Genomic DNA, 19,655 nt, shown 5'->3' with positions numbered 1-19,655 from the left:
AAATCCCTACGTCTTACACAGCCCTTGTATTCTTACTTTCTGGATATACCTCGTAGTAAAAACGTTAGGTATTAAATACATAACATATATGTTTAATGTCATAGTTTCTGAGTAGGACATTAAAAATATGTATTTAATACCTAATGTTTACTATTTGCGCAATGGGTGCATATATACCCTCATTCGAATATTACATCTCATTCGAGTATTACATTTGATGGTTAACTCTACAATTACACTGAAAACGAATATCAAAATGAATATGATACAATTAAATGAAAGTATTATTTATTTAGCTTATTTATTTATTCTATCAATGGCTTATTTTTAAGTTTTTAAGTGAAAACAACAAATAAACAAAGATTTCATGAACATATGCTTTCATTTGTGTGTATTGCCGTCTATTGCAAAATGTGGGTGCATTTAATTTTAGGGTTTCTTTTCAGGGTTTTATTTGGGTGTTATTTTGAGAGTTTTCTTGGATGTTATTTTGGGGGTTTTCGTTGAACCTTAACCCTCATTTAGATGTAAGTTTCAATTGACGACTCGAAATCACACCCAAGTTGAGTGTTTTTTCGGTGTATCAGGTGTTTCAGACCACCCGGATGACCCGATTTTTTCGTAAACACAACATTTTGAAGCAAAATGTTTCAAACAAAAGTTGTAGGGCCTCAAAGAATCTATTTACTGATGCTATAAATTTGACCTTGGGATGACCTTGAGGAGTCCAGTCAAGATCAACATAAAAATCTTAAATGGAAACTCCAATTTTTTGTTTCACCGTCTTTTTCCACCAATTAATTTGAACAACTTTAAGCATTTTTTGAGTGTTAATACCCAAAATTGAGGATTTTTTTTTCATAAGGAAGGAGGTTAATTATTGGAAACAGCTTGGTTGTCGGGATAATCTTTATGTCCGGAGATCACACAGTAAACTCCTATTATTAGATAAATACTTATTTAACTATACAGGGTGCACGATTTATCTGAAGACATTGAAATATCTTGAGAACTATGCATTGGATAAAAAAAAGTGGTTAATGAAAGTTGTTAGTCTCGAAGGGGGACATCCAATGATACCAAACTCGACCTCCCACCCCACCCCCTGGAGGTGAGGGTTAGGGGCAACTTTGAAATCTTAAATGGAAACCCCCATTTTTTACTGCAGATACGGATTCTACGCCACAAAATACGTAAATTTTGTCCGAAACTTTTTTTTTATTCGTGATAGATGGCGCTGTAATCGCAAAAAATTATATTTTCCGCAATTCTCCAGAAATGATCATTGGATTGAGAAATAAAAAATATCTGTTCAATATTTTTAAAGAACATAATAAAAGTTATTCCCCCCCCCATCCTCTCGGGGTAGGGTGGGTGGTAACGTTCAAATCTGCATGACGATTGCCCAGCGCATAACTCAATAGCAGCACGGGAAGTATTAGACCGTGATTACAATGGTCGGTGGATTGGCAGAGGTGGCCCGATTAATTGGCCTGCTAGGTCGCCTGATTTGACATCGCCGGATTTCTTTCTGTGGGGTTACCTAAAAGATAAGGTTTATCAACAAGTGCCAACAACTCGTGAAAACATGGTAGAACGCATAAGAAACGCTTGCGCTGAAACTCCCGCAGATATGCTTCTATCCTGTGTACAGTCATTTGAAAAAGGATCAATAAGTGTATTGAAGTTGAAGATAAAAATTTCGAACACTTACTCTACGAGGATGATCCGATAAGTACTTAGCCTACAAAAGAAAAACGAAAATTTTGGAAAAGTGGCGATTTATTTCTCAACATAGTCTCCTTTTAGCTCGATACACTTGACCCAGCGATGCTCCAACTTCTTTAACCCGTCTGAAAAATACGTTTTCTCGAGGTCTGCAAAGTAGGCCTCCGTGGCGGCGATGACCTCCTCATTCGACTCAAATTTCTGTCCGGCGAGTGACTTTTTCAAGTTTGGAAACAAAAAGAAGTCGCACGGGGCCAAATCTGGAGAATACAGTGGATGGGACAGCAGTTCGTAGCCCAATTCGACCAATTTGACCGTGGCGAGGGCGGAGGTGTGAGCCGGTGCGTTGTCATGGTGGAAGAACACTTTTCTTCGCCAAATGAGGCCGTTTTTTCTGCAATTCGGCGTCGAATCGGCCCAATAATTCGGCATAGTACAGCCCTGTAACCGTTTTGCCCTTCTCCAGGTAGTCGATGTAGATCACACCTTGTGAATCCCAGAAAACGGTGGCCATCACCTTTCCGGCCGATAGGACAGTCTTCGCCTTCTTCGGAGCACGTTCGCCCGGTGAAGTCCACTGTTTCGACTGTTCCTTGGTCTCTGGTGTGTACCAGTGGATCCATGTTTCGTTGACGGTCACGAAACGATACAGAAACTCCTTCGGATTGCGCTTAAACAGCGTCAAATACTGCTCTGAAGTGGTCTCACGGTTGCGCTTGTTGTCCGGAGTGAGCAAACGCGGCTCCCATCGCGCCGACAGCTTTCTCATGCCCAAAATTTCATGCAGGATATGACCCACGCGGTCTTTTGAGATGCCTACTGTCTCAGCTATCTCGCGCACCTTCAATCGGCGGTCTGCCAATACGAGATCGTGGATTTTTGTCATGTTATTCTCCGTGGTAGCCGTTTTCGGGACACCTGGGCGTGGCTCATCAAAAACCGACGTGCGACCATGTTGAAACTCGTTAAACCAATTTTTGACGGTTGCCATCGAAGGAGAAGAGTCACCGTACACAGCATCCAAGCGCTCTTTGATTTCGCTGCGCGATTTCCCTTCCAAAAACAAGAATCGAATCATCGACCGATATTGCTCTTTTTCCATTTTTCTAAAATCCGCGGACACGCCCGCTTCCACACGCGGTCAAAACAAAACTACGAGTCCGATTCGGCTGAAATTTCGACAGTAGCCGTCTACGAGAATGTACTACACGATAGTAAATTTCTCTTGCGATAGTGGCGCCATCGGGCGGTGAGGCTAAGTACTTATCGGACCGCCCTCGTAATTAATTGAATAGTGGGAGGTAAGGGGACTCACATTAAAAAAGCACCCCGATCTGTGAGAGGCAAGGGGACTCACATTAAAAAAGCACCCGAAGGGAACATAAAACTACTACGTCCTCGTCGTTATTCCTGTGTAACGCTAAAAGTAGTTTCTCGGAAGAATTCAACGCTATCTATCACGAATGAAAAAAATTGTTTCAATAAAAATTTCACGTACAATCTAATTCTGCAATGAAAAATGTGGGTCCCCATTTGAGATTTTAACGTTACTTCTTTTAGCTTTTAGCTTTTAGGGAAACTACTTTTAGCGTTACACAGGAACAACGACGAAGACGTAGTAGTTTTATGTTCCCTTCACAGATCGGGGTGCTTTTTTAATGTGAGTCCCGTTGTCTCTCACTGTTCAATTAATTAGAGTAAGTGTTCGAAATTTTTACCTTCAACTTCAATACACTTATTGATCCTTTTTTCAAATGACTGTACACAGGATAGAAGCATATCTGCGGGAGTTTCAGCGCAAGCGTTTCTTATGCGTTCTACCATGTTTTCACGAGTTGTTGGCACTTGTTGATAAACCTTATCTTTTAGGTAACCCCACAGAAAGAAATCCGGCGATGTCAAATCAGGCGACCTAGCAGGCCAATTAATCGGGCCACCTCTGCCAATCCACCGACCATTGTAATCACGGTCTAATACTTCCCGTGCTGCTATTGAGTTATGCGCTGGGCAACCGTCATGCAGATTTGAACGTTACCACCCACCCTACCCCGAGAGGATGGGGGGGGAATAACTTTTATTATGTTCTTTAAAAATATTGAACAGGTATTTTTTATTTCTCAATCCAATGATCATTTCTGGAGAATTGCGTAAAATATAATTTTTTGCGATTACAGCGCCATCTATCACGAATAAAAAAAAAGTTTCGGACAAAATTTACGTATTTTGTGGCGTAGAATCCGTATCTGCAGTAAAAAATGGGGGTTTCCATTTAAGATTTCAAAGTTGCCTCCAACCCCCACCCCCAGGGGGTGGGGTGGAAGGTCGAGTTTGGTATCATTGGATGTCCCCCTTCGAGACTAACAACTTTCATTAACCACTTTTTTTATCCAATGCATAGTTCTCGAGATATTTCAATGTCTTCAGATAAATCGTGCACCCTGTATATATAGTAGGCTGACTAGGCAAATCACAGTTAACGCGAAGGAAACGTGCAGGACGTCTATCTTTTGCGATAATTGTAAATGAACGAATCTCTCCGCTCTCGCACGCGCTTAGCTGTCAAGCGGTCAACCTTGAATCCTAGTTGCCCACGCTTGCGTCAGATTAAAGAGTGCAGGTGCAATGACGCAGCTACGCTATAATAGCCTGAGTTCCGATATTCATTGCGTAGTGAATATGATCAGAACGCAACCAATGGCTCTTGCAACCAGCGCGATACGCGATGCAACACGCGACGCATATAATATTCAATGAGTGTATTAAAAATTATGGAATTTCGATTTGCAATGTCTCTGCAATGTCTCGGAAATATTAATGTTATGTTGCTACAAAGTATTTTGCGAATCTATATCTCTGCAATGTCTTCGTAATATTGTATTACAATTTGCAACGTTGCTACAATGTTGTTGCAATGATCTGTGCTGTATGGGAACACATTTATTATATACATATACATTTTACATAGGTTGATATGAATTAGCAATATTGTGATATTCCGAATTAAGTTTTATGAAAAAGTTTTGATTATTTGATATCAAAACTGTGAACATATATTTCTTCTGGCAAATGATATGTAATTACAAAACTAATTAAATCACAATTTTTACGTGCAACGAAGTAAAAGTACTCTTCCAGTTATTTCTACATAGTGGCATTTTATTTATTTACAAATTTCTTTAAATAGTACTATTGCAAAACTTATTACATTTATTACCCAGTAAGCAAAATGCTAGCAGAATGCGTGCAGATTGACGCCAATTTCGATCAGATCTCTACATCAAAACCATAGTCATTTGTGTCCTCATTAGGCTTGTATTTTGTCGACAGGACCTGTGCGACAGGCCGTGCAAGCAGATTGTTGGCAAAAACCGCGCAGGTCCTGCTGCCAAACTACGCGTAGAGTCTGCGCGCAGAGTTTGCTCGGTTTCTGCCGCCAATCTGCCATCAAATTACTGCAAGTCTTGCGCGATTTTTGCTACAAATCTGCCGTCAAATATCCGACAGCATGATCTGGCGCATATTTGATCGCAGATTGGCGGCATAATTTGATATAACAAATTCTGCGTTAAATTTGTTGCCTATTTGCCATCAAACTATGATAGCAGGCTTTGTTCGAAATCTGCTCGCGCAGGTTTGGCTATCTGGGTATATATTTGTAAAATTAAATACATTTAGAAATATTCCACAGTTCTCAAATTTATACGTACTCTTTTATCATTTATTTCTGACATCTTTGATCTAATGACATCTAATGACATATATTTATATAACACTATTAATATTTTAATGTGCCAAGTGTTTTAAAAGTAACAAACCTCCTTCCCCCATCTCAGAATCTATGCATTATATAGGGAAAAATGACTCGAACAAAAGTTTTAGGGTTTATAAGGTTCTGTTTTTTGTGACCTCAAATTTGACCTCAATCTCGACTTTAAAGGTCATTTGAAGGTCAACTTGCGTTTTTTAAATGGGAACTTCTATTTTTTATTACACTATTTTTCTCTACCAATTAATTTGAACAACTTTTGTTTAAAACATTTCTTTATTTGCCTAATATTTTTTTAAATATTTAAGGAAAACTTGATAATTTTTTCAATATTGGCTTACGATATCTCGCTAACTATTTATCGGAAGAAAAGTGGTACTAGACTTTCTTGCTTTATTTAGTCTCAAGAATATATTGTTATAATAGTGCCCTGATTTTTATTAATTTAATGATTTTGAAATTTTCAAATGTCGATAAGTTAACAAAAGTCAGGGCGTTATTATAACAATATATTCTTGAGATTAAATAGAGTAGAAAAGTCTAGTACCACTTTTTCTTCCGACAAATAGTTAGTGAGATATCGTAAGTTAAATATTGAAAAAGTTATCAAGTTTTCCTCAAATATCTTAAAAAATATTAGGCAAATAAAGAAATGTTTTAAACAAAAGTTGTTCAAATTAATTGTTAGAAAAAAGCAGTGTAATAAAAAATAGGAATTCTCATTTAAAAAACGCAAGTTGACCTTCAAATGACCTTCAAGGTCAAATTTGAGGTCACAAATAAAACTTTCAGGGTGTATTTCTTCTGGATAGATACCGCATCGTAATTCAGCTTTTTGCCGACATTTCGATGATGCAGCTTGCATCATCAGGGCTAGGAGCTTCGATACTGAGTCTTCCTGGTTTGTGGTTGTTCTTATATACTCTTCCATTCTTCTAAGTAGAAGTTGCAAGAAATCGGGAACGGGGTGAGGAAAATGTTTCGACCAATCATATTAATTGGTCAGTTAGTCAATTAAAAATGGTGAACCCTATTTGACACGCTGTCCTCCCGGTTTTTTAATTGATCAGCTGGCTAATTAATATGATTGGTCGAAACATTTCCCTCACCCCGTTCCCCATTTCTCCTAACCCCCACTTAGAAGAATGGAAGAGTATATAAGGACAACCACAAACCAGGAAGACTCAGTATCGGGGCTCCTAGCCCTGATGATGCAAGCTACAATGTTTGCGAAACGTCGGTACAAAGCTGAATTATGACGCGGTATTCATCCGGAAGAAACACACTCTGATTGTATCAATGGCCACGAAAGTCTAAAAACTAGTAAAATAGAACTTTACGAACCCTAAAACTTTTGTTCGAGTCATTTTTCCCTATAATACATAGATTCTGAGATAGAGGGGAAGGGTCCGTTATTTTGGAAAAACTTGGTATATTGATTTATAAGTAAAACATTTTACTTTAAATATCCTACCACACATATACAATTGCTAACATAATATTTCTTATATTTTGCGCATTTATTTATAAACAATCATTGCTTTATAAGTATTATGTAGCCAATTATCTGTGCGGCACCAAATGTACCATGTGACTATAGCTCCCTCGCCGCGCAGCGGCTTCTCTCCCGTTACCCGTAAGTTCGGGTTATTGTTCCATCTCCTTAAGCCCGTATCAGATTACGGATTGGGATTGAGTATTGGATTGAAATTTAGCCAATCAGGTCTAAATTTACTATATTTGAGATTATTTTCTCTTTTCCAATTGGTCAAATTTCAATCCAATTTCAATCCCAATCCATAGTCTGATATGGGCTTTATTCCTATGTCCATGGCTAAATCCCATAAGACCAACAGTCTTTATAGGCCGTGTTCCAAAATTCACTCCCAGCGTTGAAAAGTTACAGTTTGCGTGACACAAAATATATATTTTCAGTACTGGCAGTAAATTTTGGAACACGGCTATAGTATCTAGTCGGTGTGCTATCCTTGTCTAACTAAAGCTAAGACTCCATACATGCGGTGAGCTCCGGCAAACGGCTGCGGTGACCAATCAGGAGACAGACACATGCCGGAGCTTGCCGCAACCGGACTTGCGCCTCCCTCCTGATTGGTCATCGCAGCATTTGCCGCAGCTCACCGCATGCATGGAGTCTTAGCTTAACTGCAGCGATCGCGTGACATGATATATTATTCAGTCTGAAAACATTTGCTTTTGCAAGCATTTTCCATACACCTAAAATTTATTTGATCAAAGGAGATTTTTAATAAATAATAATTTTCGGAATAGCCCGTACCAGACTACGGATTGAGATTGAATATTGGATTGAAATTTAACCAATCAGGGCTAAGTTTATTATATTTGAGATTATTTTCTTTTTTCCAATTGGTCAAATTTCAATCCAATCTCAATCCCAATCCATAATCTGATACGGGCTTAACAGCTGTTCAGATAAGCTTGGTTTAAACTCGAATTTGTGGAACAGGGCTTAAAATTGCTGTCGAAGAAGAGATGGAGAAAGAAGAGTTCGAAATTTCAGGTGACCTTGCCGTCATCTAAAATATTGCATTCTGATTGGTGCATTTCCATCCATCTTCGGAAATGCACCAATCAGAACGCAGTATTTTCATCCAACAATCCAGCACGAAAACAAGCACCGTGTGCTGCTGGCTTTAATGAAAGTCGCCTTTAACACACGCAGATCGCACATCCTTCATGCGAATCCCTCATGATGGTACGGCGAATCGCACGGCTCATGGCGCGAGAATCGATGTCGCGGGGTTCGAAACGACGCCCTTAGGTCGTACACCATAAGAACGCGAGATCGCGGTGTCGAACGCTGGTGCTTCGAGTTCGCGCAGCGCAACGCGTGAATTGTTCCGTACGGACGATTGGGCGTACGTATCCATGTACGAGCGTCGGCAGCCGCGAGACGCGTTGCCGTCGTCGTACCAAAGATCGCCGCCGCCGTCGTCGCGTTGGGTTCGTCGTCATTGCGAAAATGCCATTAGCGTGAACGACGCGTCTGACAGGCACGCGCGAATGAACCGAGTCCCAAGATCGAAAGTAAAAAAACTCGTACGGCGCGTGTACGCACGGTCGCGCGTTTATCCAGCCGTGTGCACATATATATATATATATATATACACACACAGATACATGGAGTGTGTATATATGTACATATCCATGCGCGTATAATACGTCACGCCAACGCACTGCCATATCTAATCCGCTAGTTTTCTTTTTTTTTCTATATATATATATATATATCTTCATTTTGCTTCTCAAGCTTTCGCTTTGCGCATCGTTTCGCGTGGTGATTACAGCCGTCGTCGTCAGCAATCTCCGCGGACGATCGCGACGTGAAACGCGACGCGCGACGTCGAAACTCGACGATCCGACCGGAACGATCGAACCGTCGTGTCTCTTTATCTCTCCCCTCTCTTATTCTCTCGCTCACGCACATATATATACATACATACATACGCACGCACATACACAACCTTTCGTTCTCTTTCCATCTCTGTTTCTCGCTTGCGACAGCAGTGGACAATCGTGACGAATACTCCCGTATACATATGATGCTCTGTCTTGAGGCGCGATAATAATTGCCACCTAGGTATGTACTCGCAGGCTTTTCGTGTTGTATCTAAGGCTTGTAATATCTGTAAAATTAGAGACTGCATGTTAGAGAGGGGACTCGGTACCTTCGCGTCGGCCACTGTTCCTTTGCGAATGCGAGCTCGTCACCGCCGCTGCCGCCGCCGCCGCCGCCGCCTTCTCCCGCTGTTTCCGTTTGCGACGCTCGGCAAAACTATCCCCGGACAACGCGATGTTTTGCTGTGCAAAAGTAGAAGTATTCCATATTCTGTTAACGATCTTTGTCGGTAATTTTGCGGAAATCGAAAGCCGCAGTGTCTCATTAGCTCGTCGCTACGCTAACACATGATGGTTTCTGAAATTCCACACCGACAAATACTCGTCAACGTAGTACGGAATACCGCGGCGTTAGCGATATGCTGCATTAGCGATATTCATCGGTTCGTATCTTTTGAAAGAAAGAAAAGGAAAACGTGTGAGAAGCGGTGACAGTACTGCTCTCCCATTATGGACCATTATGGACAAATAATGCTATGCACGATACATGGCGTCGCGGCTTTGTATTCTTCGACAAGAATATTCGGACATTAGTTTCAAGGACAATACGTTAATGAAGATGAAAACGTATCTTAACTTTTGTAACTGTATATCATTATTTTTTTGTATTTTTATTATACTTAGCTTAATGGGACATTTTGACGGTTCAACGTCGTTAAGCGCTGTCTGGACTAAGCCGATCGTTTGCGACGTACTCGAAGCTGACGACTGTTTCTCTTGCGATTGAATCTTGACTAAGATATTAACAAGGAGTAATTTGGTGTTCTTCTTTTGCATGTATAGTTTTAATAAATCGAGCCTTATCTCTTGAATCGCATAAGAGAAAGTAAACAATCGAAATCAGTAATGGAGTCATCAGACAGGAAGAATGTTTATCTCACGAAAACTGGCGATAGCTCTTTAAATTCGGGAATGAGAGATGCCATGATTGTTGGCCAGACTAATATGCAACCAGGTACAGCCATTGGTAAATAGTTGCATAGTTGTATCAATTTTGTATATTTTAAAGTTACTTTACTCTATCAACTTTATCTTACAATTATCTTCCATTTTATAGTTTTTCCTCTTTTCTATATGGCTTTTTTTTAGAATGTGCAGAAGGTGCAATGAAGCAAAATGTGTCCAGTGTATCCCATCAGGCCAAGTGGTCTAATGCCCAGAGTAAGAATTTCATCATCGGCACAGTTCCAGTAAAGAACGAGGTACAATTGTTAGAGCTAGTATAATACATACGATGCTGATCATGTTCATATGATACTTCTAACTAAAAGTAATGTACTTTGTAGATTGTGCATTTAGAAGATGGTGCACATTGTAATAACAAGAAGATGTATTACTATGATAGACATTACACCGGTCATGAGGAGCCAGAGAGGCCGACGCGTAGAGGAACAAAGAGATACAGAGACAAGGACGCACCGAAACGGGCGCTGTACGTAGCCACTTAAAAAATGTCCTGACTTTTTATTAGATTTCAGTTTTCAATTTCGGAAAGAACTTGCCGTCTGCGTGGACACAGTCAAAGTATAAAAGCGTTACAAGAGAAATCAACATTATAAAGAATGGAAGATCTATTAGAAAGCCTCAAAATTCTCTTAGGTGTCTGCTTACATGAACGTCAAAGGTGGAATTTCACTTCAGAAATGTACTCTTGTATCAATGTATTATCATAGGTCAGCATTCTTCTACTTTTGCCAAGAGCTGCGCAGCAAGATGAGGGAATTGCACCCTGAGATGGGAGTAGGCGAAATCGCGAAGGAATTAGGAAAATTGTGGATGAGTACAGACCTGCAGACTAAGTCTAAGTACATGGCTATCGCGGAGGAAGATAGAGCCCGATATGAAAGGGTACGTTGCATATTTTACGATATATATACTGTATTTATACGTTAAAGTTGCTTATTTTTGTCCATGAAACATGCAAATTCGATGGGATATTATTTCGAGGATTTTAATGTGCAGGAAATAATTGCGTACAATAAGAGAGTAAAAAATTACGACCCTGAAGAAGTTGGGACTGTATAAGTGAATATATACATATGCATATTCACCTTCACATACACAGGACGGTTGAGAAGAACAAGAGAAGGAAAGATTACTTATATTCTCTCATTCGAATACTTGTATTCTTGGCATTTGCAAGAATTCTATGATTTTACTAACCTAGTATTACTGTCCATCGTTGTATATATTATGTACACTGTTGAAAAGTAACAGAAAAAAATTCATTCTTTTAACGTGCAAAAATTCGATTCATATTTACTCGTAGTGTGACAAATAGGCGAGATAGATTCGATGAAATGAGTTCCATTTTATAATGAATTCTTCTACCACGCAAGGGCTATTACTACTATACATGACTAACGTGTGCTAATATATAAATACATATACATACATATATATATATATGGAGGATGCTTTTTTTAGGATTTGTTGATCTAACTGTGCCAACATGCTTTACGAGTAAGAAGAAAAAAATGTTATATAAAATAGAATGCTATTCTATTTTGTATTTCTGTTATAACTTTTTAATAAAAAACTTTTATAGTCACCTCATATATTTTTAACTATAAAATGCGTTAGCACAGTTTGACTGATAAAACCTATGGCATCCTGTATACATTTATCGACAAAATCTAATATGAGATATATAACAAATCCTAGCGATAGTAAAAGTAATGGTAAATAATTCAAATAACAATAGTGCTACTGTGCTACATTAATATTGAATAGCGATGTAATCATAACTGATACTGGTAATGTTTGAGAGTAATGACGATAAAGAAATTGTATACCGCACCGCATTACGTTATTAGAATTAACGGTAGAATGTTTTGCTGATATGTAATAAGTTAAATGAATAAGAGAGCTTAATCAGGAGAAGCAATAAGGAGAAATGTGTGTGCAAAACGATGCAATTTGGTCGCGTTTTAATCGGGCTTCTGTTCTTTGCAAGGTAATTCTATTGTGTATGACACTGAAATTAATATATCCATATAATTTCGTTGAGTTCATATTTTGATACCACGTATATACTCTAATAATCCTTGTGCTTTCTTGCAAGTTAATAAAATGCAATGTCCAATATAAGACCTTGTTTCTCATGGTTCAATCTCCAAAACGCATTGAACTCATCGAAGTCTTTAATTTGATAAAAATACATACTCACATTACAGACATTTTTCATGTGACAAGTTCATCAGAAATCATTCTTGCTTTTTGTAATGATGTTTATTTTCACATACATGGGTTATTTTGAATTTTGTGAAATTTAAATACAGAGTTGAATGCTAAAATTAACTCGATCGATTAGTTAATTAGTGATAATAATCATAATAATAACAATAATACATACCCTCATAACATTACTTTCATAACGAGAAAGGAACAAAAAGAAAAGATAAACATGCAGAAGAGAATATGTTATAGTAAATATCGAATAGAGCAAACGTTGTACAGAGCGTAGTCTTGTCTGTAATCACATATATTTGTAAGATTATATATATATATAAATCGGGAAAAAAATACTGAAACCCCGATACAACGGTTCATATATTCTATGTATTTTTTCTTTTTTCAATAAAGATAAAAATATATCCATATAAAATGCGTAAATTAGTTTTATATATTATAGTATGTGAGAAATATATATAGAAATTTTTTGATTGTTGATTCGTAATTGTCATACACATACATACACATATACACACACACACACACACTTCTGAGAATTTAATTAAATTGCTTATATTCTCAAATTGTTTTAAATTTATATTCTTTTTATATAAATATATAATATAAAAATAAAGCTTTGTAAAAATATAAATTGCACATGTTATAAAGCTACAGAAAGATATAATTTTCAGATATTTACAGATATTTTATCAGAAATATAAATCTTTCAAGTCAATGTGAGCTACATAGAATGATTGTGGACAGTTTTTTTTGCAATAGGGCGATAATATCGACAAAGTATCGAAGTATATTATCCTATCACAGAAGGAATTATTCGCAACATCATCATTCTGCATTATGCTTCTTATTGGCTTGAAAAATTTATTTCTGATTGTGGATATAATTTTTATTTTTCTTTTAATATAAATTTAAGATTACTTTCATTTCTAAGTCCAAGTTTAAATTACATTTTCCATAGCTTATAAACATAGTTCTTATTATTTAAAGGCATGGAAATTTATAGGAATCTAAAAATAAATTTTACAATTAGATGCAAATTGTTTGTATGTTACAAATTTGTATCTCGGATATGAAACCTAAATCTATTGAAAAGAATAGGTGAAAGAATAATAAGCATTCTTGTGATGTTAAAATATACACACGTGTATATATACATACATATGTATATATATATTCTTTTTTCTTTAGGAATATACATATATATATATATACACATATATACATTATACTTCATATATGATATATCATATTTATAATATATATGCAGAATTATGACACGCTATTATATTATATACATATATATTTCTATACATATTTTTCTTATAAAATAAGTATATATTAACAAGTAGAAATGGATATGATATTAGATAACTTATATAATTAAGTAGTAATATTAAGATAGAGAAATCCCATTGGTCGGGCTATGTTGTGTCGCTACTACTTAAACCGTTTTTCTGATCAAGCTTGTTCGCATTGGTCTTGACTGTATATATGAAAAAAGTCAAGGCTTCCTTCTCTACAACTGGGATGGTCTTGAAATGTTTCATAAGGGTCTGCAACACAAATTTGATATAAGTGAGTTTATTTAGACTTGCATTGCCACAGAAAGAACTTTTCATAGAAAATATCTAACGAAGAAGGGTATTTATATATTTATATTATATATTTGTGTCTATTTTGAGTTATTTAATTATATACTCATTTGTTTGTAACTTCAATGACATATTTCTATGAAAGGTAGTTTTTTTATCAAAATGAAATAATTAAAAAGTAGAATCATACTTACATCTGCCAACTGAGCCTTATTGAGTCCTGGGCGAGTAGAAACCTTATAGTGCCTTTTGTATCGCCTCAGAGTGCCAACTTGTAATTGAAATAGATCAACTTCTGGAAGATCATTATCAGTCTCACCAGAATCTTCTTCAGAATCTTTTCGTCTGCGTTGCTGTTGCTGTTTGGTTCTTGCACACTGAATCACTTGTTTATGGTAGTCGCAGATATATATGTGACGTGCCTAAGTATAACATACAGATGTGATGTTTTTACATATATTATCTTCTATTAAATATAACTTGTGGTAGGAGTGCCATGTTTATTTTTTCAGTTTTCAGTTATAAAAGTTCTCAATTTTGGAAAGGTTACAAAATTAAAAAACCTGTTTAATGATAAATTTCGTTATTTAATTGCTAAAATAGTAACTAATTGTTGTATAACCAGAATTTTATCGATAAATTTCTACTATTTGCCGTTCAATGTTTAAACGTTTAAGAGAGACGTTTTTTTGGTCATCAATTTTAATTATAAACTTCAATAACATGCCAATTGTAAAAATTCAGAAATCGCTTCTATTGGTAAAAACCGGCATCTCTGTGCTTGTAAAAAATACATGCGGAGTAAAATTTCTAACGTAAAATAAATCTTTGGAGCGTATCTTTCACACTCCCTATGCGTACCTCTCGTGCTTCTTAATATAGCGCTCGTATTCAAAAAGGAATAAGCTATCGTGTTTACTGCACATATATCGCGTATGACGTATATGTACGTGTGTGATTACACACCATGTGATCAAGATTGAGCTTGAGCCGTCGTTGTGTGACGGTCTTCTGGATTCGCTTGCTGTAGGACGCGTTGCCAGCCGGGCGGGAACATCGCTCGCCCTCGTCAACGAGACAACAAATCTGATCGGCCGCTCCTCTGGAGTCCTCCTCGCCGGTGCTGAATCCGTTCATTCTATTTCGTTACTGACGATGTGCGACGACGGTGTGCTGTTGCCGATTACCTCGCTGCGTATCCGTTGGTACTGTCGACGATGATTCTCCACATGTGCTCGTATCAAAAGTCAATCGGCCAACAGCCGATTACGTTACGACACTGATAACAAGCTCTGCGTGGCTCGCTGTCGCACATAATTCCGTCCTACGCTCAGCGAATTCGTAGTCAATCGCGGCCGGAGGTGCCGCGTCGTTCCTGATGCTCGTACGCTGCTCGTCTACCGGCCAACGTGTGCTTCCTCGTATGGATGCTCGGCGAACTGACACTCAGCGGGACGCCACGAGGTACAACGGGGAGCCGGGATTAAAATCCGCAACCAGACTCGACAAGTTCGCGTCTCGCTCGATCGACGACCGCACGCTCGACCGTCGGAAGCGAACAACGCTGTAGAATGTGGAGAGTTCCTACTACGCCGTTGACGATTGTCCCTCGTGCTATGCCGGATTTTCGCCATATACCGATACTCGACACGCAACAACAGCTCTTCGCTGCGGAGCACGACCGTCGTTGCTCGCGCTTGATCTGTTCTATCGTAATATCGTAGGAATATCGTATGGACGAATCTGAAAGAATGTGACAATAATTACAAAGCTCGCGCAAGCGATACGAGCAACCCCGATGTGCGGTCTGCACACAACTGAGCTGAGCGTCCGTCCGCTGTTTCGGACGGACGCTCCCCGATCTTTTTCACACCGGTAATACCACGGATCCTGCAAGTAGCTAGATACGTCATCGCTGATCCCTCGTCGAGAGCGAGACGCAAGCCTGCAAACTCCACTTTTATATCGATTCTTCCTCTGGTGATATATTCCTGCGACCCACAGATGTCGGGTCTCACTTGGCTCGCGTTGGTGTCCTTCCCGCGCGTAGTTAGCGACCCTGCGTAGGTCACCACCGCGACGTTCCCGGGTTGCTGGCTCCATCTGCTATAGAAACAGTGCCTAACCTCAACGTTTCCGCGTACTCGGCCGTACGGGCACGTCGTCATGCGAAATAAGCCAAGACACACGGCCTCAGTCGACCGACGTGTCAATCTTCGACGAGGCCACCGCGAAAGGTGCAAACGCGTCCGCGTACGCCGTCCCACGATCGACTTCGCACTCACACATTTTCCCGCTCTTTTGCCCGGCCGACATTTTATCTGGTGGGGGCGAAAAAGAAACGCACCAAAACATAAAAGGTAAGCGCTGATTGGCTTACTTTTTGCGGCTTATCTGAAATAAGCCAATAGTAATGGAGATTTTCCCCGTACGCTGTCCGTATGCCGCACGAGTAGCGTGGGGTCGCGATATTCGAAGCCGAGAGAATCCTTTTAGCCGTTGTGGATCCCGAATATTCAGGTAAGAAAAATCCAAAATATTTTCGTCATCGCGCGTTGACAGATTCGCCAGGCGCGTTGCGTGTTCACCAGCCGTTCGTCCACGCCGCGCGACCCGCCCAACACGAGCTCGTCCGCTGGCCGTGGCCTGCTACCGTGCTGCGTTCGCGTACGTATACCTTTTATTTCCGTAGAACCGTCACACGGCAGCAAATGGCTGCCCGGGTGGACGTGCCGTGTCGCGTCGTGTCGTGCTGTGCGCCTACGCGTCTCTCGGTTGCGTCGCGCGTCGTAATCTCGCACGACGAGCAAGCGAACGACGTGTACGGCGAGAGCATCGCGTCGCTGCGACGCGGATACGCCGGAATCGCGGCGAGAGCCGCAACAAGGCGGCCGCTACCGTCGTCACTCGTTCGCTCGCTCACTCGCTCGCCCGCTTGCTCTCTCGCTCGCTCGCTCGCTCAACAACGTCAAGGTTGGTGCGCGCGTCCACGTCTCACCCATAGTGTCTGTCATCGTGACCCGTTGGACCAACGTCGTTGCATCGCAGTGACAACGGTGGTCGACACTCGTCCAAGAAGTCGGCGCGCACGTCGACGTCGTCGCCGTCGCCGTCGCCGCCACCGCCGTGGAACGCGCGACGAATCGTCGCTCTCGGTCGTCGTGCGCGTCACCACCATGCCAATGGCGTGATATATCCGGATGTTCTCGCGAGTGCTTTTCCCGCCTCCGTAGGTCGAATCTTCTCGAAAGCTGTCAAGAGTGAGCGAGCTAGCCAGCTAGTTACTCGGCTCCTCAAGATGTCGACGGAGCCGATGCTTGTTTCTCTCTCTCTATCTCTCTCTCTCTCTTTCTCGCTCTCTCGCTCAGTGTCTCCCTCCCGCCCAACAATGGGATTATTTTTTCTCAGTAATCATGCATGCGCTCGTTATTGCTCAGCAAAATAGATCGCGCGGAGTAGGCGGGAACAGGACGGAGGATTGAGAGATAGACGGAAATCAGGAGACAGAGAGAGAGAGAGAAAGAAAGCGTGAGTGAGTGAGTGAACGAGCGAGCGAGCGAGCGAGCGAGGAAGGGAGAGAGAGAGAGAAAGAGAGAGAGAGTGTTACACGTAGCATCCCTCCTTCACCGATCGTACATCTCGCACTCTGCGAGGCGTGAGCGCGCTCGTGGCGGAGGCGCCAAAAGCACTCGTGCCGTTTGGCTCGCTTGACGTTTTTATTCGCCAGTCCGTCGTCCGACGGCCTCTCGCGCGTCTCCGAGATGCATAACGTATTCACGCGCTGCGTAATGCGAAAACATGCGCGAGATCGATGAACGTCCTGGGGCGGACGAGCGGGCGCGCGTGCGACGTGTGCGCGTCAACGAATTGAATTTCCGCCCGCGATCTCGTTTAATCTCGTAATGAGGATTTCTCTCGACGCGGTGGACAGGCAAAAATCACCTCGCGAACTCGCGCGCGACGATCGGCGCGAGGTCTGTGCGTCATCCTCGACGACAGGCATGTGCATGAGGCAGGCGAAAAAGTAGCTCGGCCTTGCGTGTATTTCGCCGTATTCTGTCATTATTGCTGATTAATATTTCCTGCGATGTTCAAGTATACGCCGAAAATATTCTTTGCCGTCTGTTTCGCTGCGAAAAACTTGTCATCGCCGATAAGGTTCCCGTTGAAACTGACACTGAGCCGGAGCGTTTTCCATGCGCCACCCCGTAGATCCTGCTGGAATTATAATAGCTTCGATACCTGGCGATATATTTGCAGCCGCGGTTATGAAAATGGTCACGTATTCTGTTCCGAGATAATTGAATCGCGTTCGTTTTCGCCAGAAAGACCTTTGTCCCGAAAATGTTGAAAATGGATTTCCAATGTACGCGAAATTTTTTGACACGCACGCGCACGCACACACACACACGTGTACGCACATATTCATGAAAAGGTTGATATCAAAGCATTAATAGCTCGAGATCGTAATAAAGCTGCTGCCTTAACGCTGGCGATCTTTTTTTTTTTTATTCCGATATTTGACTCTGTGCGTCCGTCTCTTCTGCGACAAAAAAAGAAGTCTCAAGTGATATCTCATTGATTAGTTAGTAGAAGACAAAAGCGTTAGTAGAAGACAAAATACGCGATCAACTCAGAGCTTTCATATTCACGATTCGGTGCTTATTTGCATTCTCATTTATCCGTATATTTACGATCATCGCTGTATTTACGAGCGAGACTTCTTGCGTGGTCATTGAAGCCTCCGTGCCAAGCCTCATTCGATTTCCGATTGGAATCTCGACAGAGTCCGAGCGGGACACCCTGTAGAAACGAGCGCGCGTTGTGCTTCGCGGTGTTTCAAGCCTAGCGAGCGTTAACGAAGCTTAAACTCGACTGTATATTCATCGACTAAGCCGGCGGTATAGTCTACGTAAAGTAAAACACACAGCCGCAAATATTTTTTTTACTCGATGCGCAACATCTCCTCTCTCGATCGATTATCCGCAAAAGCACTCGCACGGAACAAATCGTCCTCCCTCTTCTCGCCCCCCTCCCTCCGCCCTCGAGTCTCGTTCATTTCGGATAATCGGCTTTCTACCGCATGTACGTGCTAAGAATTACGAGCTGAAGTTACGAGTTATCTAAGAGTTACATCATTCTTGCGAGTAAACGCGCTCGCGCTCTGTTTTCCTTTTGGCCGTCCCGCCCCGCGGAATCTCCAATTTTAAATACGGACTTTTTAAAGCCAAGTACACCATTGCAAGTCAACCATTGCTCGCACACAATAGTCCAGGCGCGCAAAAGGCGGGAGGAGAGGCCGCAATAAATGCCACGAAGTCTAACGTGTGATGAAGAGCCAGGAGGAAAACAAGACGAATGGTACCTTCTCGCGGGGAGAACGAGAGCGAAGGAGATGCAAGCAGAATGAGAGAAAGTAAAGCGAACGCGAGAAATAGCATCGCGCGTTAATTAAATGAGAAACGCCGGAGGAAGCGATAGGTGGCTCGATCGCAGCGCGGCTCGAAGACGCATTTTCGAAATAACACACATACGTGGTACAAAGTACACTATAGTGCAAGATATATATATATATGTACTTGTGTATATGTATATATATATGTGTACATATATATATATATATATATTTATATATCTTTGCACTATGTGGCGATATTTTTTTCTCTCAACTGACCATTGTACAAAAGTGTACGCGCCGGCCGCAGCCGAGCGCGCGA

General features: G+C 40.8%; 3 protein-coding genes across 11 annotated transcripts; 1 reads left to right on the top strand and 2 right to left on the bottom strand.

The window, feature by feature from the left end:
* The first annotated feature begins 8,216 nt into the window (after positions 1 to 8,216).
* On the top strand, positions 8,217 to 12,241 carry LOC105191037 (high mobility group protein B2). 7 transcript variants are annotated; one of them, XM_025304098.1, is made up of 7 exons: positions 8,265 to 8,391; positions 9,041 to 9,113; positions 9,935 to 10,118; positions 10,241 to 10,353; positions 10,438 to 10,583; positions 10,825 to 10,999; positions 11,114 to 12,241. In XM_025304098.1, the coding sequence occupies exons 3-7, from the start codon at positions 9,998 to 10,000 to the stop codon at positions 11,174 to 11,176; spliced, it is 618 nt and encodes a 205-aa protein (XP_025159883.1). In that variant the 5' UTR covers positions 8,265 to 8,391; positions 9,041 to 9,113; positions 9,935 to 9,997; the 3' UTR covers positions 11,177 to 12,241. The 7 variants fall into 7 exon arrangements, with proteins under 7 accessions (XP_025159885.1, XP_011152430.1, XP_025159883.1 ...); XM_025304100.1 differs by lacking the exon at positions 9,041 to 9,113 and having other exon boundaries at positions 8,217 to 8,391; positions 9,935 to 10,106; XM_011154128.3 differs by lacking the exon at positions 9,041 to 9,113 and having other exon boundaries at positions 8,217 to 8,391.
* A 1,435-nt stretch (positions 12,242 to 13,676) lies between these two features.
* On the bottom strand, positions 13,677 to 15,803 carry Sap30 (SIN3-associated polypeptide 30). Its single transcript, XM_011154126.3, has 3 exons — positions 14,905 to 15,803; positions 14,133 to 14,360; positions 13,677 to 13,899 (listed from the first exon to the last, which is right to left on the bottom strand). The coding sequence occupies exons 1-3, from the start codon at positions 15,073 to 15,075 to the stop codon at positions 13,768 to 13,770; spliced, it is 531 nt and encodes a 176-aa protein (XP_011152428.1). The 5' UTR covers positions 15,076 to 15,803; the 3' UTR covers positions 13,677 to 13,767.
* LOC112589735 (uncharacterized) lies at positions 15,376 to 16,223 on the bottom strand. Of its 3 annotated transcripts, none has more exons than XM_025304129.1 (2): positions 15,812 to 16,223; positions 15,376 to 15,681 (listed from the first exon to the last, which is right to left on the bottom strand). In XM_025304129.1, exons 1-2 carry the CDS (start codon positions 16,104 to 16,106, stop codon positions 15,422 to 15,424), a joined length of 555 nt encoding a protein of 184 aa, XP_025159914.1. In that variant the 5' UTR covers positions 16,107 to 16,223; the 3' UTR covers positions 15,376 to 15,421. The 3 variants fall into 3 exon arrangements, with proteins under 3 accessions (XP_025159914.1, XP_025159915.1, XP_025159916.1); XM_025304130.1 differs by having other exon boundaries at positions 15,821 to 16,223; XM_025304131.1 differs by having other exon boundaries at positions 15,824 to 16,223.
* Positions 16,224 to 19,655: the final 3,432 nt, after the last annotated feature.

The sequence above is a fragment of the Harpegnathos saltator genome, unplaced genomic scaffold, assembly GCF_003227715.2.
Source record: "Harpegnathos saltator strain DR-91 unplaced genomic scaffold, Hsal_v8.6 scaffold59, whole genome shotgun sequence".
In the NCBI taxonomy this organism is placed as follows: Eukaryota; Metazoa; Arthropoda; class Insecta; order Hymenoptera; family Formicidae; genus Harpegnathos; species Harpegnathos saltator.
This window is presented reverse-complemented; position numbering and strand designations above follow the sequence as displayed.

Bases quoted from the DNA above. Each gene is read 5' to 3' on its own strand.
- LOC105191037 (XM_011154128.3), top strand. From the start codon at position 9,998: ATGGAGTCATCAGACAGGAAGAATGTTTATCTCACGAAAACTGGCGAT. The intron at 10,354-10,437 runs GTACAATTGTTA...TGTACTTTGTAG, and splicing joins CAGTTCCAGTAAAGAACGAG to ATTGTGCATTTAGAAGATGG. The intron at 10,584-10,824 runs GTACGTAGCCAC...GTATTATCATAG, and splicing joins GACGCACCGAAACGGGCGCT to GTCAGCATTCTTCTACTTTT.
- Sap30 (XM_011154126.3), bottom strand. From the start codon at position 15,075: ATGAACGGATTCAGCACCGGCGAGGAGGACTCCAGAGGAGCGGCCGAT. The intron at 14,361-14,904 runs GTGTGTAATCAC...TGTTATACTTAG, and splicing joins AGCTCAATCTTGATCACATG to GCACGTCACATATATATCTG. The intron at 13,900-14,132 runs GTAAGTATGATT...TTTGTGTTGCAG, and splicing joins ATAAGGCTCAGTTGGCAGAT to ACCCTTATGAAACATTTCAA.
- LOC112589735 (XM_025304129.1), bottom strand. From the start codon at position 16,106: ATGACGACGTGCCCGTACGGCCGAGTACGCGGAAACGTTGAGGTTAGG. The intron at 15,682-15,811 runs GTGTGAAAAAGA...ACATTCTTTCAG, and splicing joins CAGGATCCGTGGTATTACCG to ATTCGTCCATACGATATTCC.